The sequence below is a fragment of the Phycodurus eques genome, chromosome 10 (genome assembly GCF_024500275.1).
Source record: "Phycodurus eques isolate BA_2022a chromosome 10, UOR_Pequ_1.1, whole genome shotgun sequence".
Lineage (NCBI taxonomy): Eukaryota > Metazoa > Chordata > Actinopteri > Syngnathiformes > Syngnathidae > Phycodurus > Phycodurus eques.
In genome coordinates, this window is record NC_084534.1 from 6,269,728 (window position 1) to 6,289,186 (window position 19,459).

The following is a 19,459-nucleotide window of genomic DNA, read 5'->3' on the forward strand; positions in this document are numbered from 1 at the left end:
AATTTGGATTTGAATTAAACATTTCACATGATACATTCCACTGTACCTTAATTTCTTTCTTTCATTGTTGTCACTTCTAGGAGTTCTTATGTGCGGCTAAAACACTTGTGTACCAACACATGGGTTCACAGCACAAACCTTCCCATTGACAAAGAGGAGGAGAAGCCTGTTATGTTAAGAGTGAGTTCAATAAAAAAATGGTCATTTATCAGTTGGACGAATCTACTTATATTAAACATATTCAATGTTTGCAGATTGGAACTTCAGCAGTGAAAGAAGACAAGGAGGCTTTTGCCATTGTACCAGTGCCACCAGCAGAAGTGCGGGATTTAGACTTTGCCAATGATGCAAGTAAAGTGTTGGCGTCAATTGCAGGCAAACTGGAAAAGGGTACCATTACACAGAATGAAAGGAGGTAAACAGTGTTAGTATTCAACCTACTTTTTTCACTCCATTTTTATGTTGTAGGTATCGTACATTTGTTTTATTACCATACACACAAATATACTATCCACAGGTTTGTGACCAAGCTTCTAGAAGATCTAGTCTTCTTTGTTGTGGACGTCCCAAACAGCGGACAGGATGTTTTGGAAATCATGGTGAACAAACCTAACAGAGAGAGACAGAAACTCATGAGAGAGCAGAATATCCTAAAGCAGGTTTGTTTCAAACCTCAGGAAGTCCATCTGGAATTTACAATGTTTTCAAGAGCTCATATTTGAATTTCTCACTGTTTTTGTAGATCTTCAAACTTCTCCAAGCCCCTTTCACAGACAGTGGTGATGGTCCCATGCTGCGCCTAGAGGAGCTGGGTGACCAACGACATGCTCCTTTTCGACACATTTGTAGGCTTTGTTACAGAGTATTACGCCACTCTCAGCAGGACTACAGAAAGAACCAGGTGGGTGTACCCAAACTTCACTCCAACTCAATGGCCATTATTCTTTGGTAATCATCCTCTCTCGTCTTCTTTTGACAGGAATATATTGCCAAGCAATTTCGCTTCATGCAGAAACAGATAGGCTATGATGTCCTTGCAGAAGACACAATAACTGCTCTACTCCACAACAACAGGAAGTTGTTAGAGAAGCATATCACTGCTGCAGAGATAGACACATTTGTCACTCTTGTGAGGAAGAATCGGGAGCCAAGGTGAATTTGAGAGGAGTGGATGGGTTGTGGCTGAAATTTTGAAATGGCAGAAAGTGTATACTCATGCATTGTATTATATAAATCTTAGGGCTTGGTTTACTATGATTCCCAAATAGGGGATGCTAAGTGGCGTGTTCACTCTAACAGACTGTGCACGCTGTTGGTGGGTCTGATGCACGTGATTTATTAATACTTTATTTTACTAGTGTCCCAAATAGCGGGCGCTAAATTACGTGTTCACTCACTCTCACAGCCTGCGCTCATTGTTGGCAACAGGTGTAAAAGTTTTAGAGACCGCCATATTTAAAAGAGGGTTTTGCGCTCGAGGTAGCGCCGGGGGTTTTCACCATGAAACATTCAGGAGAGCAATGCAAGCTCTAAATTGAGCTTGAAGTGATGGAATTGGAAGTGTTAGTGGAAGCCGAACAAACAAATTACTGAGTTACAGCAAATAAATATAGTTTTGGAAGCCAGCAACCGCATAAAAGACACATTTTGTTTGATTCCACTCATCACGAGTGCGTGGCAATTGGATGTAGAGGTATTTGCACATCATGAGTAACAGTGTGTTTAAAATTTTGTTCAGGATAATCTTTAAGAAACATCTTATTTGCTGACTTTGACTGTAAGGGAGGGAAAACGTGTGTACCCAGCATCAGTGTGGACTGTTTGTGTGTGATATTCTTGTTACCGTTGTTGTCGATGTGTGTGTGTGTGTGTTTGATTCTGTCTCTCATGTTCTGAATCAGAATCATTCAGACTAGACTAGAGAAGATCCTCACAGTTTGTTTAAATACTTCTCTTAACGATCAAGCGAAAATATGGTTTGATCTGCTATTTGTTGTGACGTGTACATAGGTTTTTGGACTACCTGTCGGATCTTTGTGTGTCCATGAACAAATCCATCCCTGTGACGCAGGAGCTCATCTGTAATGCAGTGCTTGATCCAACCAATGCTGACATCCTCATCGAAACTCGGTTAGCTTTGTCATTTCTGTTGATTTTAAATTGGGGGGGGGAAATTAAATTATGTCTTGTTCATTAGATTAGTCTTATCAAGGTTTGAGTTTGAAGTATCAACAAATGGTGAGAATCCTGTTGAGGCTGAGGATGAAGAGGAGGTGTGGCTGTTCTGGAAGGACAATTTCAAGGATATACGAAGTAAGAGCGTACGAGAGTTGGCCCAAGATGCAAAGGAGGGTCAGAAGGAAGACCATGAGGTTGTCAGTAACTACAGGTCAGATATTTGAACATGCGATTTGCTGTGTTTACTCTGTGAAATAATGATTTGTGGAAAACTTTAATTATTGCAATTACTCTATCAGGGTGAAATTGGAAATGCATGAACATAGAAATAATATGGTACACAGTTGCAAGAAAAGGTATGGGAGTCATTTGGCATTTTCTACCATAACCTTCTGCATAAATTGCTCATAAAAGGTTTTGTGATTTTCATCTAAGTCATAAGAATAAAATACCACCCAATATTAGTTTCATGTAGAGGTGCAATATTCAATAGATTAATCAACAACTAATCGATTATCAAATTAATCAACAATTATTTTTGATAATCAATTAATCATTTATAGACCTTGTTTAACTAATAATTGTCAAAATCCTCAGAATTTCAGCCTCTCCACAGTAAATATTATTTTTATTTATTAATAAAGCAGTAAATATTCATAATTATGTTTTATTTTAATCATAAAGCAGACTGAATATTTTTGTTTCATCAAAATAAGATATTTGCCGCCCACTGGTGAACGGGTGAAAGTGAGGCTTTGTAAAGCACCTTCGGCACTGTGATGGTGTAGATAAAGCGCGATATAAATACCTACAATATACAAACATCTTCTTTTACTTTGGAAAACAATTATCAAAATTTTTGCCTATATGATGACATGTTACGGTCCAAACCAGGAACTGAATCGTAATGCATTTGTTTGTGCATTTTCTGCACTGTCAATTTGAAATAAGGTTGTTTTTTTAAAAAAAATAAAGGGATGGAAATGGAGAAAATAAACTATTCATCAATTGATCGAAAAAAAATATTTGACCAATTAATCGATTATAAAAAAATAAATAATCGGCCACCCACGCTAACTGTCGGACGGTCTCTGAAGGGAGGGGGGGGGGAAGGTACGGGGGGCAGCAATTGGCCACAGAGGACTGCGGATCCAGCAGGTATTTGCCAAGCCCTCTATGCAACACATAAATTGTTAATAATCGGGCCTCTGAGAGCACTTTGTGCGAGGTATGGTTCACATCAGGTAATGCGTCTTAGAAATATGAAAATCAAAAGTGGTGTGTTTCTTTTATTGGGGAAGGAAGCTTTAACCAAAACCTTGAATCACATCACATTGACTGGACTCCAGGTTTGCTGACTTCTGACTCTGATTAGATCTTGGAGAATTCATTGGCCTAGGGGTTCACATGTACGTTTTCCACCCAGCACTGTGAAGATCCAATAAAATATATGAAAACATACGCACATATGTTTGTGTGGTATTAGTTTAAGAAGACTGTTTTTGTAACTTCAGTGAAGATCAGATCACATTTTATCACCAATTTATGCAGAAATACGGATAATGCGAAAGGGTTTCCATAGTTTTTCTTTTCAACTTTATTGATGTCATATTAAAACAAAAAACATACAGCTGGCAAACTTCCTCATAATTTCTTGATAGGTGTCAACTCAACCTTTTTGCCCGGATGTGTTTGGACCGTCAGTACTTGGCAATCAATAAGATCTCTGGCCAGCTGGACGTGGATTTGATCCTTCGCTGTATGTCTGATGAGGACCTGCCCTATGACTTGCGGGCCTCCTTCTGTCGCCTCATGCTGCACATGCATGTGGACCGTGATCCCCAGGAGCAAGTAACACCTGTCAAATATGCCCGTCTTTGGTCTGAGATCCCCTCTCAAATTACAATTGAGGAGTGAGTTCCGAATGGGAATATATTAAATCTCATGTTGCTTCAAGTGATGCTTGTGATTTTTTCCTAACGTGACTTTCCATTTGTCTTACCAGCTATGATAATGATGGAACCAGCAGAGATGAGATCAAGGAGCGATTTTGCCTCACTATGGATTTTGTAGAGAACTATCTGAGAGAGGTGGTGTCACAAAATGTTCCCTTCTCTGACAAAGAGAAAAACAAGCTGACCTTTGAGGTATTCCTTCTTGAATAATCAACACACATAAACATAAAACAAAAAATGGTTAATTTGTATGTTGGAATATTTTTTCCCCCTCTGTTGTAACTATGCTTCTTGCCAATTCATTTGATACTGCTGTGAAGCCTATTTTTTTCACTTTAAGTCATGGTCAATTTGTAAGGAGGGAGCATGCATGCATTTGTGGGATGCGTAACACACAATTAACTATGTGATTTAAACTCATGTTAAATGTGCCAAATCTTTACTCCTTTCAATAAGTAGACTATTTTGCTGTTGTCATTGACTGTCGTTTGGAGCTTTTGGTCCCAAGAAGATGGCACCTCCCTTTTAGCACAGTCTTTCTGGATGATCTGGCACACTGCCTCTTGAATGCTGCGAAGAGGCCTGCCATGACCTTTTACAATCACATGCACTGGAACTTGAACATGAGGAATCTTCTGTTGAGTCAGGAGCTGAAATTTAACTGAAAGAGGTTAGTTTAGAGTGTTAAAACGATGGGGAGATGGGCGTGCCGATTGCTTTACCAATACAGTTCCACATTTTAGTGGAGGAGTTATGATAATGTGAGGTGACATCACCATCACTGGAACAAAAAAAACATTTTTTACATCATTGAAATCTCAATGCAGAGATATTTCTCAAGCTGAGAGGCCATAACCAGTGGCAAATACCATATCTCCTTAGTCAGTGACTGAACACACACACACACACATACCCAGCTGTGTTTCACTGACAACGGTCCTAACCTAAACCCAATTGAACTTGCGTGGGATTGGCTAGGCTGTGATGTTTATGCTAGAGTGGCCAACACGACAATGATGGCTGACATGCAAAATCGTCTTCTTGAGAGGTTAAATGGTGACCATTACATGAAGAGGAACTTCCAGACGATTGAGCCTGTGTGAAGTTCTTCCATGTTACTGAGGCTCCTGACCTTTTCTTAAAAGAATGAATTGTAAAATTTCCAAGAAGTCTTTTTTCTTCCACGATACTGAAGACTTCAATCATCCAATCCATCAAAGAACACAAAGCAACAGCTGAAAGCAACAGAAGAATAAGGTGTTTGCAGGCAGTGACAATTTGGCACATGTAACATGGGCAGAACAGAACTAAAAGCTAACTGCACTGACATTGATAGCACAAATAAATAACAAAAAACAAACAAACACAAATTAACAAATATTTTGTTTTGTGTTAAGTCACCAGTTTTCCTATCCACTGTTGGTCATCGTTATCAATTTATTTTCAATAGGTAGTGAATCTGGCAAGGAACCTCATCTACTTTGGGTTCTACAACTTCAGTGACTTGTTAAGGCTGACAAAGATACTGCTGAATATTTTAGACTGTGTCCATGTCAGCACCGTATACCCCATCAACAAGCTTGAGAAGGAAGAGCAAAGCAAAGGTTGGCATCCTGCTCCTGACACTGCATTCGTGGTATTTCCATCATGGTTGAGGGTTGTGTTTCTTTAGCTGGCAGTCATGTGATGAAGTCCATTCATGGAGTCGGGGAGCTAATGACCCAGGTAGTGCTGCGAGGTGGCGGTCTGCTGCACACCACACCAACTCATCAGCCAGAGGGCGATGTAGTTAAAGCCCAGGCTGAACCAGAGAGAGAAGACATCATGGTCATGGACACCAAGCTTAAGATCATTGAAATTCTACAGGTGTGGCATCAGTAGACTGCTTCGTGTTGGAACTGGCCCTGATGTTTCACTTTGACCTTTCTCTTACCTCAGTTTATCCTAAATGTGCGGCTAGACTACAGGATTTCCTGCCTACTTTGTATTTTCAAACGAGAGTTTGACGAAAACAACCCGCAATCAGAAAATGCTGCCAGCCAGAATGGAACCAATAATGTCATCAGTCAGATGCCAGGTATGTGCGGGCGCACTCACACAAGGCAATCCGTTCCGTGTTGAAGCACACAAATCTGGACTAGTTGATGAATGCTAGCGAACTGTGCCTTGCTCAACCATGGTAGACATCCCTGGCCTCAGGATGCTTAGAAGAGGTGGGCTTGGGCATGGTATAGAGCTCAGACTTGTTGTGTATTCAGCGGGACAGTTTCTCCTGCCAGTTATTAATGATATCTGGCACCTTGCATAATCACACTTTATTAGCAGAACACAGAAAGAATATAGTCAGACAATTACAAGAATACAATTGTAATTACGAGAATACCTGTGAAGTCACAATTTTAAAAGAACGAAGTTGAGAATAAAGTGTGCAATATTCTTGGAGTAATATTATTTCCGTTCCCATCAAAATAACCATAAACAACTCCTATATATAAATAAACCACATTGTCAGACAAATTAAGGTGATGTTGTTTAATTTTGCAAAGTTATGACGTTCATACTGTAAATGAGATTGGGCACAAATGAGTTCAGCACAGTGTGACTGCAAGCCAGCCGTAGACAGAGAAGTGAGGCGTAACTGTGGTGATGCGCAGGAGAGTTTGCCCAGTGTGAGTGCATTCTTAAACATTGTAAAAGGCAAAAAATTCATCTGAACGTTGAACCCCCTTCAGGAAATCTTGACTTTGAAAATATTGAGGAGCAGGCAGAAGGAATATTTGGAGGAAGGTAATTCTTAACTCATTTTGCTATATCAAGAATACCTTGAAACAGTTTCTGTGAAAATAATGAAAGTAACTTATTTTTGTCTGGTCATTTAGTGAAGAGAACACTCCACTTGACTTGGATGACCACGGTGGACGTACCTTCCTAAGAGTGCTGCTACACCTTACCATGCATGACTACCCTCCACTCGTGTCCGGAGCACTTCACCTGCTCTTCCGACACTTCAGTCAGAGGCAGGAAGTTCTCATGGCTTTCAAACAGGTAGGGCTTACCACTGCTGTTTCCTTCTTCTCTGTTGTTTGACCTTGCAGTTCTTGGTTAACACTGATCTTTCAATGATGAAACATTTTTAAAGGAAATTTAATGCAAACCCTCCACTCTGTCCATTAAACTGTATTGTAGGTCCAGCTACTTGTGACCAGGCAAGATGTCGATAACTACAAGCAGATCAAAGCAGACCTTGACCAATTGCGGTCCATTGTGGAGAAGTCCGAATTGTGGGTTTACAAAAGACAGGGAGAAGATGTGATGGACGGAGATGGCCCCTCAGAGTCAGATAACAAACATAAGGTGAAGTAGTCACAATTTAAGATTACGTGCTCGACTAGTGTCAGCAGTTACAAGCTACAAACTAGGCTAAGCCAAAGGACCTAGTGGACCCCAATGCCTCCTAAGCATGCCTGTGCTTTCGAGAAACTATAGGGAGGACTTAAACAGGTTTATAAACAAGCCACAGATGACAAGTGAAATCATTGTTTTAGAGTTCCAAACAATTTGCAGAAAAGCACACTAGTCCACATCTCAAAGAATGCAATTATGACTAGTTTAAGTAAATTGAGTTGTTGCAGTACAGAACTGTTATTAGTTAACACAACCATGTTCATTGTTTTACAGGGGGATTCACTTGGTTCTGACAAGAACAGCACAGAAAGCACCAGCAACTATAACTACAGGGTTGTAAAAGAGGTACTGTATACTTATTTGTAATGTAATTTTCATTTAAATGTTTGTATTGTTGTTAAATCATTTTTCACCATTTCTGTCCAGATTCTGCTGCGTCTCAGTATGCTTTGCATCCAGGAGGGGAGCTCGGGAAAGAAGAGTAAGAAGCAGCAGCAGAGGCTGTTGAGAAACATGGGTGCACACTGTGTAGTGCTCGAGCTTCTCCAGATCCCTTATGAAAAGGTCCCTTGTGTGCTTCTGAGATTGGACATTGTATCACATGCATTTTAACATTTGTAGGAACAAAAAGGACATTCTGTGTTTTCTACAACAGGGTGAGGATGTTCGAATGCAGGAAATCATGAAACTGGCTCACGAGTTTCTTCAGAATTTCTGTGCAGGCAACCAGCAAAACCAAGTCCTTCTTCACAAGCATATAAACCTCTTTCTTAACCCAGGGGTGAGGTACACACCAAAAGCAGATTCCAACCATTTTAAATTTGGCAAAACAAATGAGAAAACCTTACTATCAGTTATGTTAATTAGTTGTTTCTTGTTTTTTTTTTTTTTTTTTTTTTTTTTTTTTAAATACTTTCTTCTTGTGCTGTTGCTTTTCCCTAAATCCCTTTTCTGCTCTTTCAGATTCTAGAGGCCATTACCATGCAGCACATTTTCATGAATAACTTCCAACTCTGTAGTGAGATCAGCGAGCGTGTGGTTCAACACTTTGTCCACTGTGCTGAGACACACGGTCGACATGTCCAGTACCTAAAGTTTCTTCAAACCATTGTGAAGGCTGAGAATAAATTCATCAAAAAGTGTCAGGACATTGTCATGGCTGAGGTTTGAGGTTTTTTTATTTTATTTTAATTTTTTAAATAATAATAATGCTTATTCTAATGCCCACTTACACCCAGTCGTACAATGAGTTTCATTAATATTATTGAATAGAAAAAATATACAAATGTTCATTGAAGATGTGTATGATCAAAACAAATAACTTTCATAACTGACAAACAATAACACCTGACAAAAGCTTTAGTAACAGATCTTCATCTTAAACTGTTACAATAGTCGGTTTTGAGAATGCCATAGTTTTCTTGCGGTGCTGTGAAATGGTTGTGAATAACCGATTTCAACTTTCCGCTGTGACTCTGACCCCTTTAGCTTGTGAACTCAGGAGAGGACGTCCTTGTCTTCTACAACGACCGTGCATCCTTCCAAACGTTAATTCAAATGATGCGCTCAGAACGGGACCGTATGGATGAAAACAGCCCTTTAATGTACCACATCCATCTGGTTGAATTGTTGGCTGTCTGCACTGAGGGAAAAAACGTCTACACTGAGATTAAATGTAACTCCCTGTTGCCCCTGGATGACATTGTGCGGGTCGTCACACATGAAGACTGCATTCCTGAGGTGAATTTCTTTGTTTTTTGGGGGGGGTTGGAATAGATTTGGTATTGCAAATTGCTGGGATATATAATGAAATGCTCAACATATTTTATTAATAGTGGCCTTAGTGCATGATGCCACTGGCTCTATATACAGTATTGTATGCATCTTGGAAATGAATAGCTTTACTTCATATTCTAATAGACCTGTGATGATCAACGTGGTAAATACATAAGGTTTTTACATGTTTTAGATAAAGATTGCCTATATCAACTTCCTGAACCACTGCTATGTCGATACTGAAGTGGAAATGAAGGAGATTTATACATCCAACCACATGTGGAAGCTTTTTGAAAACTTCCTGGTGGACATTTGTCGGGTGAGCAAAGCAAGATGTCTGGACATCAATTGAGAGAAAAAATGGGCACTGTGCATCACACGTGTTTGTTTATGTCTAGGTGTGCAACAACACCAGTGACAGGAAGCATGCAGATACCATGCTGGAGCGTTATGTAACTGAGACAGTCATGAGCATCGTCACATGTTTCTTCAGCTCTCCTTTTTCTGATCAGAGCACAAGCTTGCAGGTAATTTGAACTGTTTAGTGTCACATTTAATATGATGTAGTGCAAACAGTCATATATTATGTAATAAACTTCACACAGAGTCATGTCCTATGTACTTTGCAATCGGTTTGCCAAATGTTTACGTTTATCGGGTTGAAAGAAGAACTATCTTCGAATAGCTTAACATTATACAGACCAGCAACTACGTTATGAGCACTGTAATGAGATCCAACAAAAGAGATAACGGCCACAGCTCCGGTCGGCCGCATCAGCAATGGAGGCGCGGAACATGGTCCACTCGGACTCGATGTCCCTCGCCTCCCCCGGAACATGACAGTGTCCTTCTGACAGGGGATTCTGCCAGACATTCCCAGCAGACCCTCACAATACGTTTGGGCCTGCCACGTCGGACCGGCATCTTCCCCCACCATCGGAGCCAACTCACCACCAGGTGGTGATCAGTTGACAGCCCCTCTCTTCACCCGAGTGTCCAAGACATGCGGCCGCAAGTCCGATGACACGACCACAAAGTCGATCATCGAACTGCGACCTAGGGTGTCCTGGTGCCAAGTGCACGTGTGGACACCCTTATGCTTGAACATGGTGTTCGTTATGGACAATCCGTGACGAGCACAGAAGTCCAAAAACAGAACACCGCTCGGGTTCTGATCGGGGGGGGGGCGTTCCTCCCAATCACGCCCTTCCTGGTCTCACTGTCATTCCCATGTGAGCATTGAAGTCCCCCAACAGAACAATGGAGTCCCCAGCGGGAGCACTCTCCAGCACCCCCTCCAAGGACTCCAAAAAGGGTGGGTACTCTGAACTGCTGTTTGGTGCCTAGGCACAAACAACAGTCAGGACCCGTCCCCCCACCCGAAGGCGGAGGGAGGCTACCCTCTCGTCCACCGGGGTGAACCCCAACGTACAGGCGCTGAGCCGGGGGGCAATAAGTATACCCACACCTGCCCAACCCCTCTCGAGAGGACTGGTACCAGAGCCCAAGCTGTGTGTGGAGGCGAGTCCGACTATATCTAGTCGGAACTTCTCGACCTCACACACCAGCTCGGGCTCCTTCCCTGCCAGAGAGGTGACATTCCACGTCCCTAGAGCCAGCTTCTGTAGCCGGGGATCGGATCGCCAAGGTTCGGATTGGATCGCCTGTGGCCACCGCCCAGCTCACACTGCACCCGACCCCTATGGCCCCTCCCACAGGTGGTGAGCCCATGGGAAGGGGGACCCACGTTACCCTTTCGGGCTGTTCCCGGCCGGGCCCCATGGTTGCAGGCCTGGCCACCAGGCGCTCTCCTTCGAGCCCCACCACTAGGCCTGGCTCCAGTGGGGGGCCCCGGTGACCCGCGTCCGGGGCAAGGGAAAACGTAGTCTATTGTTTGTCGTCATCATTCGGGGTCTTTGAGCCGTGCTTTTTCTGGTCCCTCACCTAGGACCTGTTTGTCATGGGTGACCCTGCCAGGGGCATAAAGCCCCAGACAACTTAGCTCCTAGGATCACTGGGACACACAAACCCCTCCACCACGACAAGGTGACGGCTCAAGGAGGGGTGGGCTTTGTCACTATTTTTAAATCAGATGCCATCCATTTGAATATCACTGTTATTTTTTAGTCACTAGGGTCGCGGGTATGCTGGAGCCTATCCCAGCTATCTTGGGGCGGGAGGCGGGGTACACCCTGAACCGGTCGCGAGCCAATTGCAGGGCACATAGAAACAAAGAACCATTCGCACTCACATTCTCACCTACGGGTAATTTTGAGTCTCCAATCAACCTACGTACGCATTTTTTGGGGGATGTGGGAGGAAACTGGAGTGCCCGGAGAAAATGCACGCAGGCACGGGGAAAACATTTGAACGCCGGTCCCCAGAACTGTGAGGCAGATGTGCTAACCAGTAGTAGCAGCACACACCTGCCACCATTTAAAGCGTCTCTGATTAACCCTAAATAAATTAAGGTGGGAACATATTTACAATTCCCCAAATAACTGAAATAAATGACCTTCAAATATCATTGAATCTGATATCAGAGAGTGTAATTTTATTTTATCTTTTTAAATACCGTACTGTGTATGAATGAAGAATAAAGGTGCTGCAGCAAAATGGGCACTTTTTTTTTCATTCAGTGCAAAAGTGCAGGTGCTTGTGGTCTTTGTGTGTATGTCCCTACATATAACAATCTATTTATTATTGGTGATTGCAATATATACCTCCACTCATACTGATAGCTGCTTGTAATATTTTGGATGCCTTATTTAGCTACACGAGAGCATGAAAAAAATAGAAACAGCTCAGTGTGATGCTGTATATAGTACTACTGTTACTGCAAACAGAATAATAAACATATTGTTGAATAAATAACTATACCCCAAAACTGTATTAGTTATAAGTTATACTGTAATTTGGATACAGTTGTTGTCAGTGAGCTGCTTTTCTTGAGCTAATATTGTGGCCCATTGATTTATTTATTGAGTGAGATGTAAATGCGACATGCACTATAAAATATGACATTCCTTTTTCTTCATAGATGGCTCGCAATATGTATGTAAGTAACAATGATTCTTCCCGTATATAGTTTTCCAACCTATCCCAAGTGGCACACCAACTTTTTGTGTATGTGATTGAAGTAATTGTGGTCGAAGAAGCACTGTATATCTACACCGTGTGGGTTTCTTGTGGCTTAGTCAGCACACTGATGTTGTTGTTCCCAAATTTGTGGGTGTGTTGCACAAGGTTTTGCTGGAACTGGGTGTAGATGATGCAATGACATGAAACGGTCACGCCATGTCTCAGCCCTCGGTGTTGCCGAGGGCTGAGACATGCCCATCCAAATAGTTTGTAATGTTGTGGTTTGTTGTCACATGCAGTTCCCCAATAAAATTCCTCACTCAATTTAATTTTCATTCCAGTAGAAAATATTTGTTTTCTTTAACATAACTCCACATTTTTACCCAAGAGTCATCGATTATATCACGACCCTCTTTTGCAGGCCGCCATTCTGGGAAAGATAACTGAGGTATTTATTGTCCTCTAGGGCTGAGACCGGCCAATAGATTTCTCTGTCACCATGTAGCAACCAGCTGTTAACCACTGGTGTGGTGTGCAGATAGGTCGAAACAGCTGGCTCTCTAAAATCAGCTGGCTCACTAAAAAAACACTAAAATCTGGAGCTTGAAAATCTACAGATTTTAGTGAGCCAGTCAGGGGATCTAATAGTTATATTGCTCTTGCACTAATGTTCTTTTACACTTCATGCTAAACTAATGAAATCATTATAAATGACTCATCTTGTTGTGTGTTTTTTTTTTTTTACAGACTCGACAACCTGTTTTTGTACAGCTATTGCAGGGGGTTTTCAGAGTATACCACTGTAACTGGCTTAACACTGTACAGAAAGCTTCAGTGGAGGCTTGCATCAAAGTACTCTCAGACGTCGGTAAGATATTACTCTTATAGCCTAGAAGTATATTGTTTTTTTTAGATGTACAGTGGACCCCCGCTATTCATGGGGATAGAGACTGGGCCGGATCACGAATTATGAAAATCTGTGGATAATTGACAGTCATTATAACTGGATTAAAAGTATTTAAAAAAAAAAAAAAAAAAAAATGTAAACTTTTTTTCCCCTTTTTTTAAAACTTAAAAAAGTCTTGACTAAGCGGGGATAAACTGAGAATAATTGATTTTGGGGTTGGTTCCCCCCCCAAAAAAGAAAAAAAAAAGGACAAATATTTAGAGAAAAAACTTTGAAAAGAAAAAAAGCTAAGAATAGGTGAATCATGCCAAACTACGTGTATGTGGAAGCCCCTTTAATACAAAGTGTGAAGCACCACTTTATCAAACTTAAGTTAGCATGTTTTTCAACCCAGCTAAGAGCAGAGCCATTGCCATCCCAGTGGATCTGGACAGTCAAGTGAACAACTTATTCGTCAAGTCCAATCATGTTGTACAGAAGAGCCTCCTCAACTGGAAATTGTCAGCGAAGAACACTTCCAGACGAGATTCTGGAATTCCGACCTCCAAAGACTATAGAAACATCATTGAAAGGCTCCAGGTGGGCAAAAAGACTTTAACATTTTTTTTTGTGTTAATCCTGCAGCGTACCTCTGGCTTTGTCAATTTATCAGACAAACAGGGTGAATATTCATTTTGATTTCAACATTTCATCCCTCATTGATACTTGGTGATAGGGAAGATGTAAATGCTCTTGTCATTTGTCTCCTTCTTTGCCTCGTAGAATTTAGGTGACTTTATCAAAGAGAAAAGGGTCGTGAAGAAATACAAATACAGTGCGACAAACCAAATAAGGCAGACATCTTCACATTCACATTCTGGGAAACGATTTCAATAACCCGAGCTGTTGTGTGTCAGTTTCTTGTAATGCATGACTGTGTGTCCAACTGGAAGTCTCTGACATCCCTCCTTCAAGTCAATTTGGCTAAAACGTGCAGTTTCCAGACTTAGCCATTTCTCAAGATTGCTTAATGCCCACATTGACATGGACATCCCATGGTCCAAGCGTGTTTATCCCTGTTTTGTTTCACAGGTAGTCACGTGGCTCTAGCTGTAGAGACCACCATTCACATATGTAGGTCGAAGAATCATCAATCAAGTTAACCGTACATGAACACTTTTTTGCAGTAAGAGGGCTTTGGCACACAAGGAGCAAACCTTTGCAAAACAGTGGTTGAGGTGATCTGTAATGCCTCTTTTATTGGCAATATTGATTAAAAAAAAAAAAAAAAAAAAAAAGTATAATCTAGGTTTCACCAACTTTTAGAAACAGAAGAAAAATGAAAGTGCAAAAGTTTTATTTAAATAATCATGACGCCATTGTTAATGTTGGCTCCTGACCAGCCAACCTAAAAGGCTTGCTTGCAAGTCTCTTACTGGGTCAAATAAATGTAGTCTTGAGTCTTTAATCCCCATCCAATGCATCCCTTTTCTTATCCTCACGAGGGTCACGGGCTGGTGGAGCTAAGACGTAAATTTTTTTAGGACAACCAGTTGAATTTGAATATTTGTGAAACTAGTTTGTGGTAAATAATTGGAACAAGCAAGACTTACATGACAGATTTGGGAATCACCCTTTTGTAGTGTTTTAATTTACAGCCACAAATTAATGCATTATGTCTTGAATATTGTAACTGAACCAGTTTTGAACAACTATATATCAGAATGATCACAACATTTTTCTGGTCTGCCGAACAGTATTTAACTTGATACATTGTATGTAGTTCTAACGTTCAAGAAAGACTTCAAAACATGATTGACTGTCAAAGTATTTGTAAGCGTCGTGTACTCAAACCTAAATTAATTGATTGATTGATTAAGGATTTTATTTCAAACATGGCTCAGATTACATTCATCTGCAGGACATAGTGTCAGCTCTGGAAGACCGTCTACGGCCGCTGGTCCAAGCTGAGCTCTCGGTGCTTGTTGATGTCCTGCATCGTCCTGAGTTGCTCTTCCCTGAGAACACACAAGCTCGCAAGAAATGTGAAAGTGGAGGATTCATATCAAAGTATGAAACTACAATATACTGCATGGTATTTATTTATATAAAAGAATATGCTTCTCTTTTTAAAAAGGCTCACTAATGTGGTAAATATAGTCAATGATGCTGGTATTCAAAGCCCTGACTGTGTTTAAACTGATATGCTTTGAACCCATTAACCAGCTCTCACATGATGCACACATTTGGCTACGGTGCTATGCCTGATTCGAGCTCAGACTGGATTATAGGAAAATTGGCAGGGCACGTGGAGCCGATGTTGTTACAAAGATTAACCTACCTCTTGCCTTTGCAGACCCCCTTAAAGTGTCAACTCTTACCATAGCTGTAAAATTCTCAACTCATATGCCCTTAGGGAAAGTAAGTTGTATTTTGGTTTAGATTTTAAACAAAAAATAAGATTGTTTATGCAGTATATATCCCATAGTGCTTAATGCAGTTTTTGAGTATCAATATTTTCTATAGATTTCCAAATCTGTAAACTATTGACTTATCGCCACAAAATCTGTTGTCATATAGTAAGTGCAACAACTACCTTTGTGTTCAATTTAGTAATTGAAGACATAACGTACAACATTATGTGTAACGGTGTTTTTCCTCCATATACTGCATACCAGACTAATTAAACACACCAAGCAGTTGCTGGAGGAGAATGAGGAGCGTCTGTGCATCAAAGTACTGCAGACTCTCAGGGAGATGATGACGAAAGACCGTGGCCACAGGGAGAAGGTACCGACCAAAGGTTTTCACCAAACCCCAGGATACATTTACCCTTTCCTGCTGGGCAGAATTTCCCCAGTGACATGTTTCAAAGCCAATATGTTCCAGATTTGTTTTTGGTGAATCAAGCTCAAACTCCATAAAGATAGCCATTTGTACTTTATTGTTCACAGTGCATCATAGCATATTCACAGAAGACGTTCCTATTCCTTCCAAAACATGCACACAATACATTTTATGACATAGATTTGTGATATGAGCGCTGGTGACAGATGGTGGCAGTGACCTTAATTCAACTCACTTCACAATAAGCAGCAGTTTGGCAAATGAACAAGTCCTCGAAAAAGAGGCTTCAATCTGTTAAATGTCAGTTTACTGTAAATATACTGTACATTGTGTATGTAAAAGAACCATATAGCTTTGCCTTAGGAAAGTCCGCTTAGCTTCATGCTAGCAAACAATGCGAAAAGCCATTGATATGCTCATGGTTAACATCGATAGTTGTGGTTTTCGAAACCAAATATACTGTATATTTGAACACAAAGGGTGGAGCAGTAGATGTAGACAAAAATATAACAAGACTCACAGGCATATTTGAAACACTGGTCACAATGGCTAGAAAAAAACTGTTCAGAGTATGGTTTAACACAAATCATTCTTTCTTTAATACATTTGCATTGTGTCAGATCTTACTTTCCCCAGCACCTATGGCACCAAAGGAGTCCTGACCGGCTCTCCGTTTAAAGGGTTAAACCTCCCCATTACACAATGGACCATAAACGACGACGGGAGCTTGTTTAAGCAGGCTTCGCCCATGTTCTAACAGGCGCCTATTAAGCGTCGGCCTTGCTTAAGTTAGTCAACACCTCGACAGAGTAACCTTAGCAGATGTCGGGCGGAGCTCTAACCATGCTTCTTTCGTTTGCACTTGTTACTGACTTAAGTTTATTAGACGGTCTTTTTACGACAGACAGGACCTTTTATCAATGTTTGTAAAAGCCGAAATAACCTTTCAACAATAGGAGTAAAATTATTTGCAGGCTATATTGGTAAAGTGTTATTAAAATCAGCCAATATTGTTAACACAGTGCATAACATTCTTAGAATGATAAAAATAAATTCCAATTCAAAAGCAATATTCGATTGATCAAATCGGCCATCCCCTCGATGAGCTTCTTCTTTAAATTTTTACTAAGATTAGGAAAGGGTTGGAGGAGGAATGTTGGAAAGGCTCTCTCCCGTTGAATAATGTTACTATCAGCTGTTTCTACATTCTGTTGTGCAAAAATGGAAACAATCCCATGTGATAACTTGCCCACCTGTGCATGCAACTTGAGTACTGTATTTAACATTATTAAAACGAGGTAATAAACAGTGGTGCAAGTCATAAAGTTCTATATTGTAATGTATATATGAAAATACATGTTAATAAATTTTACTCGATAGCACCATAACCAACTTTCTAAAATATGCATTTGAACCCCACCCCTGAATGGCAGTCTCAGTCAGTCAGTATGTCTCCAATATGTATTTCACAATAGTGACTTTTTCATATGGCTAAGGCTTTTACAGTTTTCCTGCTCTGTCCTTACCACATGGGGCCTGATTTACAACGATACCAAATAGCGGGCGCTAAATTGCATGTTCACTCTTAAAAGGCTGTTTCCTGTTGGTGGGCATGTTGTGCGTGATCTACTAAGATTGCAATCTTTTACTAAGATTCTAAATAGCAGTCTCAATGTGTTGTGCTTCCAAAAATTAACAATGATGAGACAGTCAGCCAAAGTCCTTTACATGAACCAGCAACGATGAGCGTCCTTGCTCCTTTATTAACTTCCACAAGTTGACAAGAGTGAATTTCTGTGAAAACTACAAGGGGCAGTCAAAACGTAATGAGCCCAAATTAGTTTAACCTATGTGTGATTGAATTTGTTTTGAGAAGTGTTCATCGTTTGTAGTCTAAATACTTCTTTAAAGAGGTTTATTCCCCACCAAAGTTTTCTAAGTCTGTGCTCTTCCTGACAGACATTTTGTAAATGACCCCATTGTTGGATGGCCATCAGAAGCAGAGAGCTGTGATTGAATCTCTTGCTTTGGAAGGGGAACCACCACTAAATGTTGCAAAATGTGTATCGAGAAGCTTGAATAGGCTGGGTGTCCAGGATCAAAGGCAAAAAACAAGAGTTTGGCACTATTCCCAAGATTAACCGCTGGAGATGTCTGCCTCTCATTTGCTGGTCACAGAGGTCACTCAAAGCAGGCTCTTATTCTGGTGATAGAATGAGAAGTATTAGTGAAAGAGGCAAATAAACATACTGTATTACTGAGTTAACAGAAATAAATCGATCCCTCCAATAATGTTTGGGAAGCTACTGACCACATAAAAGTCATGTGTTGTTTGACTTGTCCCGAGGGTGTGGCAATTGGATGTACAATATATGCCCATCCTGCATAATATGGGCCTTTCAGATATCGGGTTTAAAACTTGAGACAGAATACCCTGGGTATTCTGAGAGAGGCCAACACTAGTTATCACTCTGCGCTAGAAAGGACCCAGATGCACGGAAATGCAGAGTTGTAAGGAGTTTTGTCATCGGCGATCGGACTCCTTCTTGTCACTGGCTCCAAGTTGGCCCTTGGATCATTTAGAAGCTCACAAGTGGAAACATTCTCCCTGCCAACTCTTAATTTGCCTGCGCTACGCTGGCATCGCGCAATGCGTATCAGTTCGCACCTGCCTTTCAGATGAGGTGTTTAAAGACACAAAATCAGCCATCGCAATCTGGTTCATGTTTGATGAATCACATTTCACGTGCTTAATTCATCTATTTGCATATACTCGTCCAGAACGTTTACCAAATGCAATCCTGGTTATGCCCGGTTAGTAGATCAGCTTCCCCATATATTTGAATTAGCAATCAATTTTGTGCCCCTTTTGCACACGCAAATCAGGTCCATGGTGTCTTAACAGCATTTACTAACTTTGCATGTTGTGTTCGCGTATTTGTGTGTGTGACTGAGCTTAACACACTAATTGAGCTGTACTAATTTTGCCCCCTACACTTTTTTTCTTCCAGCTGATTGCCTTTGATGATGAAATGGATGTGGCTGAGGTTATTTTTATTTTAACTAATGCACGCATCACTCCCACTCCCACTTACAATGTAAACATGCTTCCTAGCTTCTTATTTGTGAGCTTTGCCTACAGATTAGTTCATCCCATCCCGGCTGAACCACTTGAAATCCTCCGGGCATTTACAGTACACGGTGCATCACATGTATTCAAATTGATAGAGATTTTATCTATAGCTGTACATTTGAATAATTGATTTGAAGGTTTTACATAAAATTGCATTGACGTGTGCCAAAGTAAAATGACGAATCATAACACTGCTGC

At 40.9% G+C, this 19,459-nt stretch overlaps 1 protein-coding gene across 18 annotated transcripts in view; it reads left to right on the forward strand.

Annotated features, from left to right (window-relative positions):
• itpr1b (inositol 1,4,5-trisphosphate receptor, type 1b) overlaps positions 1 to 19,459 on the forward strand; it is a 118,822-nt gene that overhangs the window by 40,376 nt on the left and 58,987 nt on the right. For 8 of the 18 annotated variants that reach the window (XM_061688973.1, XM_061688975.1, XM_061688980.1 and 5 more), the window contains 29 exons: positions 81 to 180; positions 255 to 415; positions 518 to 659; positions 743 to 901; positions 980 to 1,152; positions 2,011 to 2,130; positions 2,198 to 2,389; positions 3,840 to 4,091; positions 4,184 to 4,325; positions 5,584 to 5,737; positions 5,806 to 5,999; positions 6,072 to 6,210; positions 6,866 to 6,920; positions 7,013 to 7,178; positions 7,320 to 7,487; positions 7,812 to 7,883; positions 7,965 to 8,102; positions 8,194 to 8,319; positions 8,502 to 8,702; positions 9,027 to 9,278; positions 9,508 to 9,633; positions 9,713 to 9,841; positions 12,355 to 12,372; positions 12,817 to 12,843; positions 13,143 to 13,263; positions 13,697 to 13,881; positions 15,203 to 15,351; positions 15,960 to 16,071; positions 19,140 to 19,175. In XM_061688973.1, coding sequence (XP_061544957.1) covers positions 81 to 180; positions 255 to 415; positions 518 to 659; positions 743 to 901; positions 980 to 1,152; positions 2,011 to 2,130; positions 2,198 to 2,389; positions 3,840 to 4,091; positions 4,184 to 4,325; positions 5,584 to 5,737; positions 5,806 to 5,999; positions 6,072 to 6,210; positions 6,866 to 6,920; positions 7,013 to 7,178; positions 7,320 to 7,487; positions 7,812 to 7,883; positions 7,965 to 8,102; positions 8,194 to 8,319; positions 8,502 to 8,702; positions 9,027 to 9,278; positions 9,508 to 9,633; positions 9,713 to 9,841; positions 12,355 to 12,372; positions 12,817 to 12,843; positions 13,143 to 13,263; positions 13,697 to 13,881; positions 15,203 to 15,351; positions 15,960 to 16,071; positions 19,140 to 19,175 — 4,009 coding nt within the window. The remainder of the gene's footprint in view (positions 1 to 80; positions 181 to 254; positions 416 to 517; positions 660 to 742; positions 902 to 979; positions 1,153 to 2,010; positions 2,131 to 2,197; positions 2,390 to 3,839; positions 4,092 to 4,183; positions 4,326 to 5,583; positions 5,738 to 5,805; positions 6,000 to 6,071; positions 6,211 to 6,865; positions 6,921 to 7,012; positions 7,179 to 7,319; positions 7,488 to 7,811; positions 7,884 to 7,964; positions 8,103 to 8,193; positions 8,320 to 8,501; positions 8,703 to 9,026; positions 9,279 to 9,507; positions 9,634 to 9,712; positions 9,842 to 12,354; positions 12,373 to 12,816; positions 12,844 to 13,142; positions 13,264 to 13,696; positions 13,882 to 15,202; positions 15,352 to 15,959; positions 16,072 to 19,139; positions 19,176 to 19,459) is intronic. The other 10 variants (XM_061688977.1, XM_061688982.1, XM_061688986.1 and 7 more) reach the window with 4 other exon arrangements.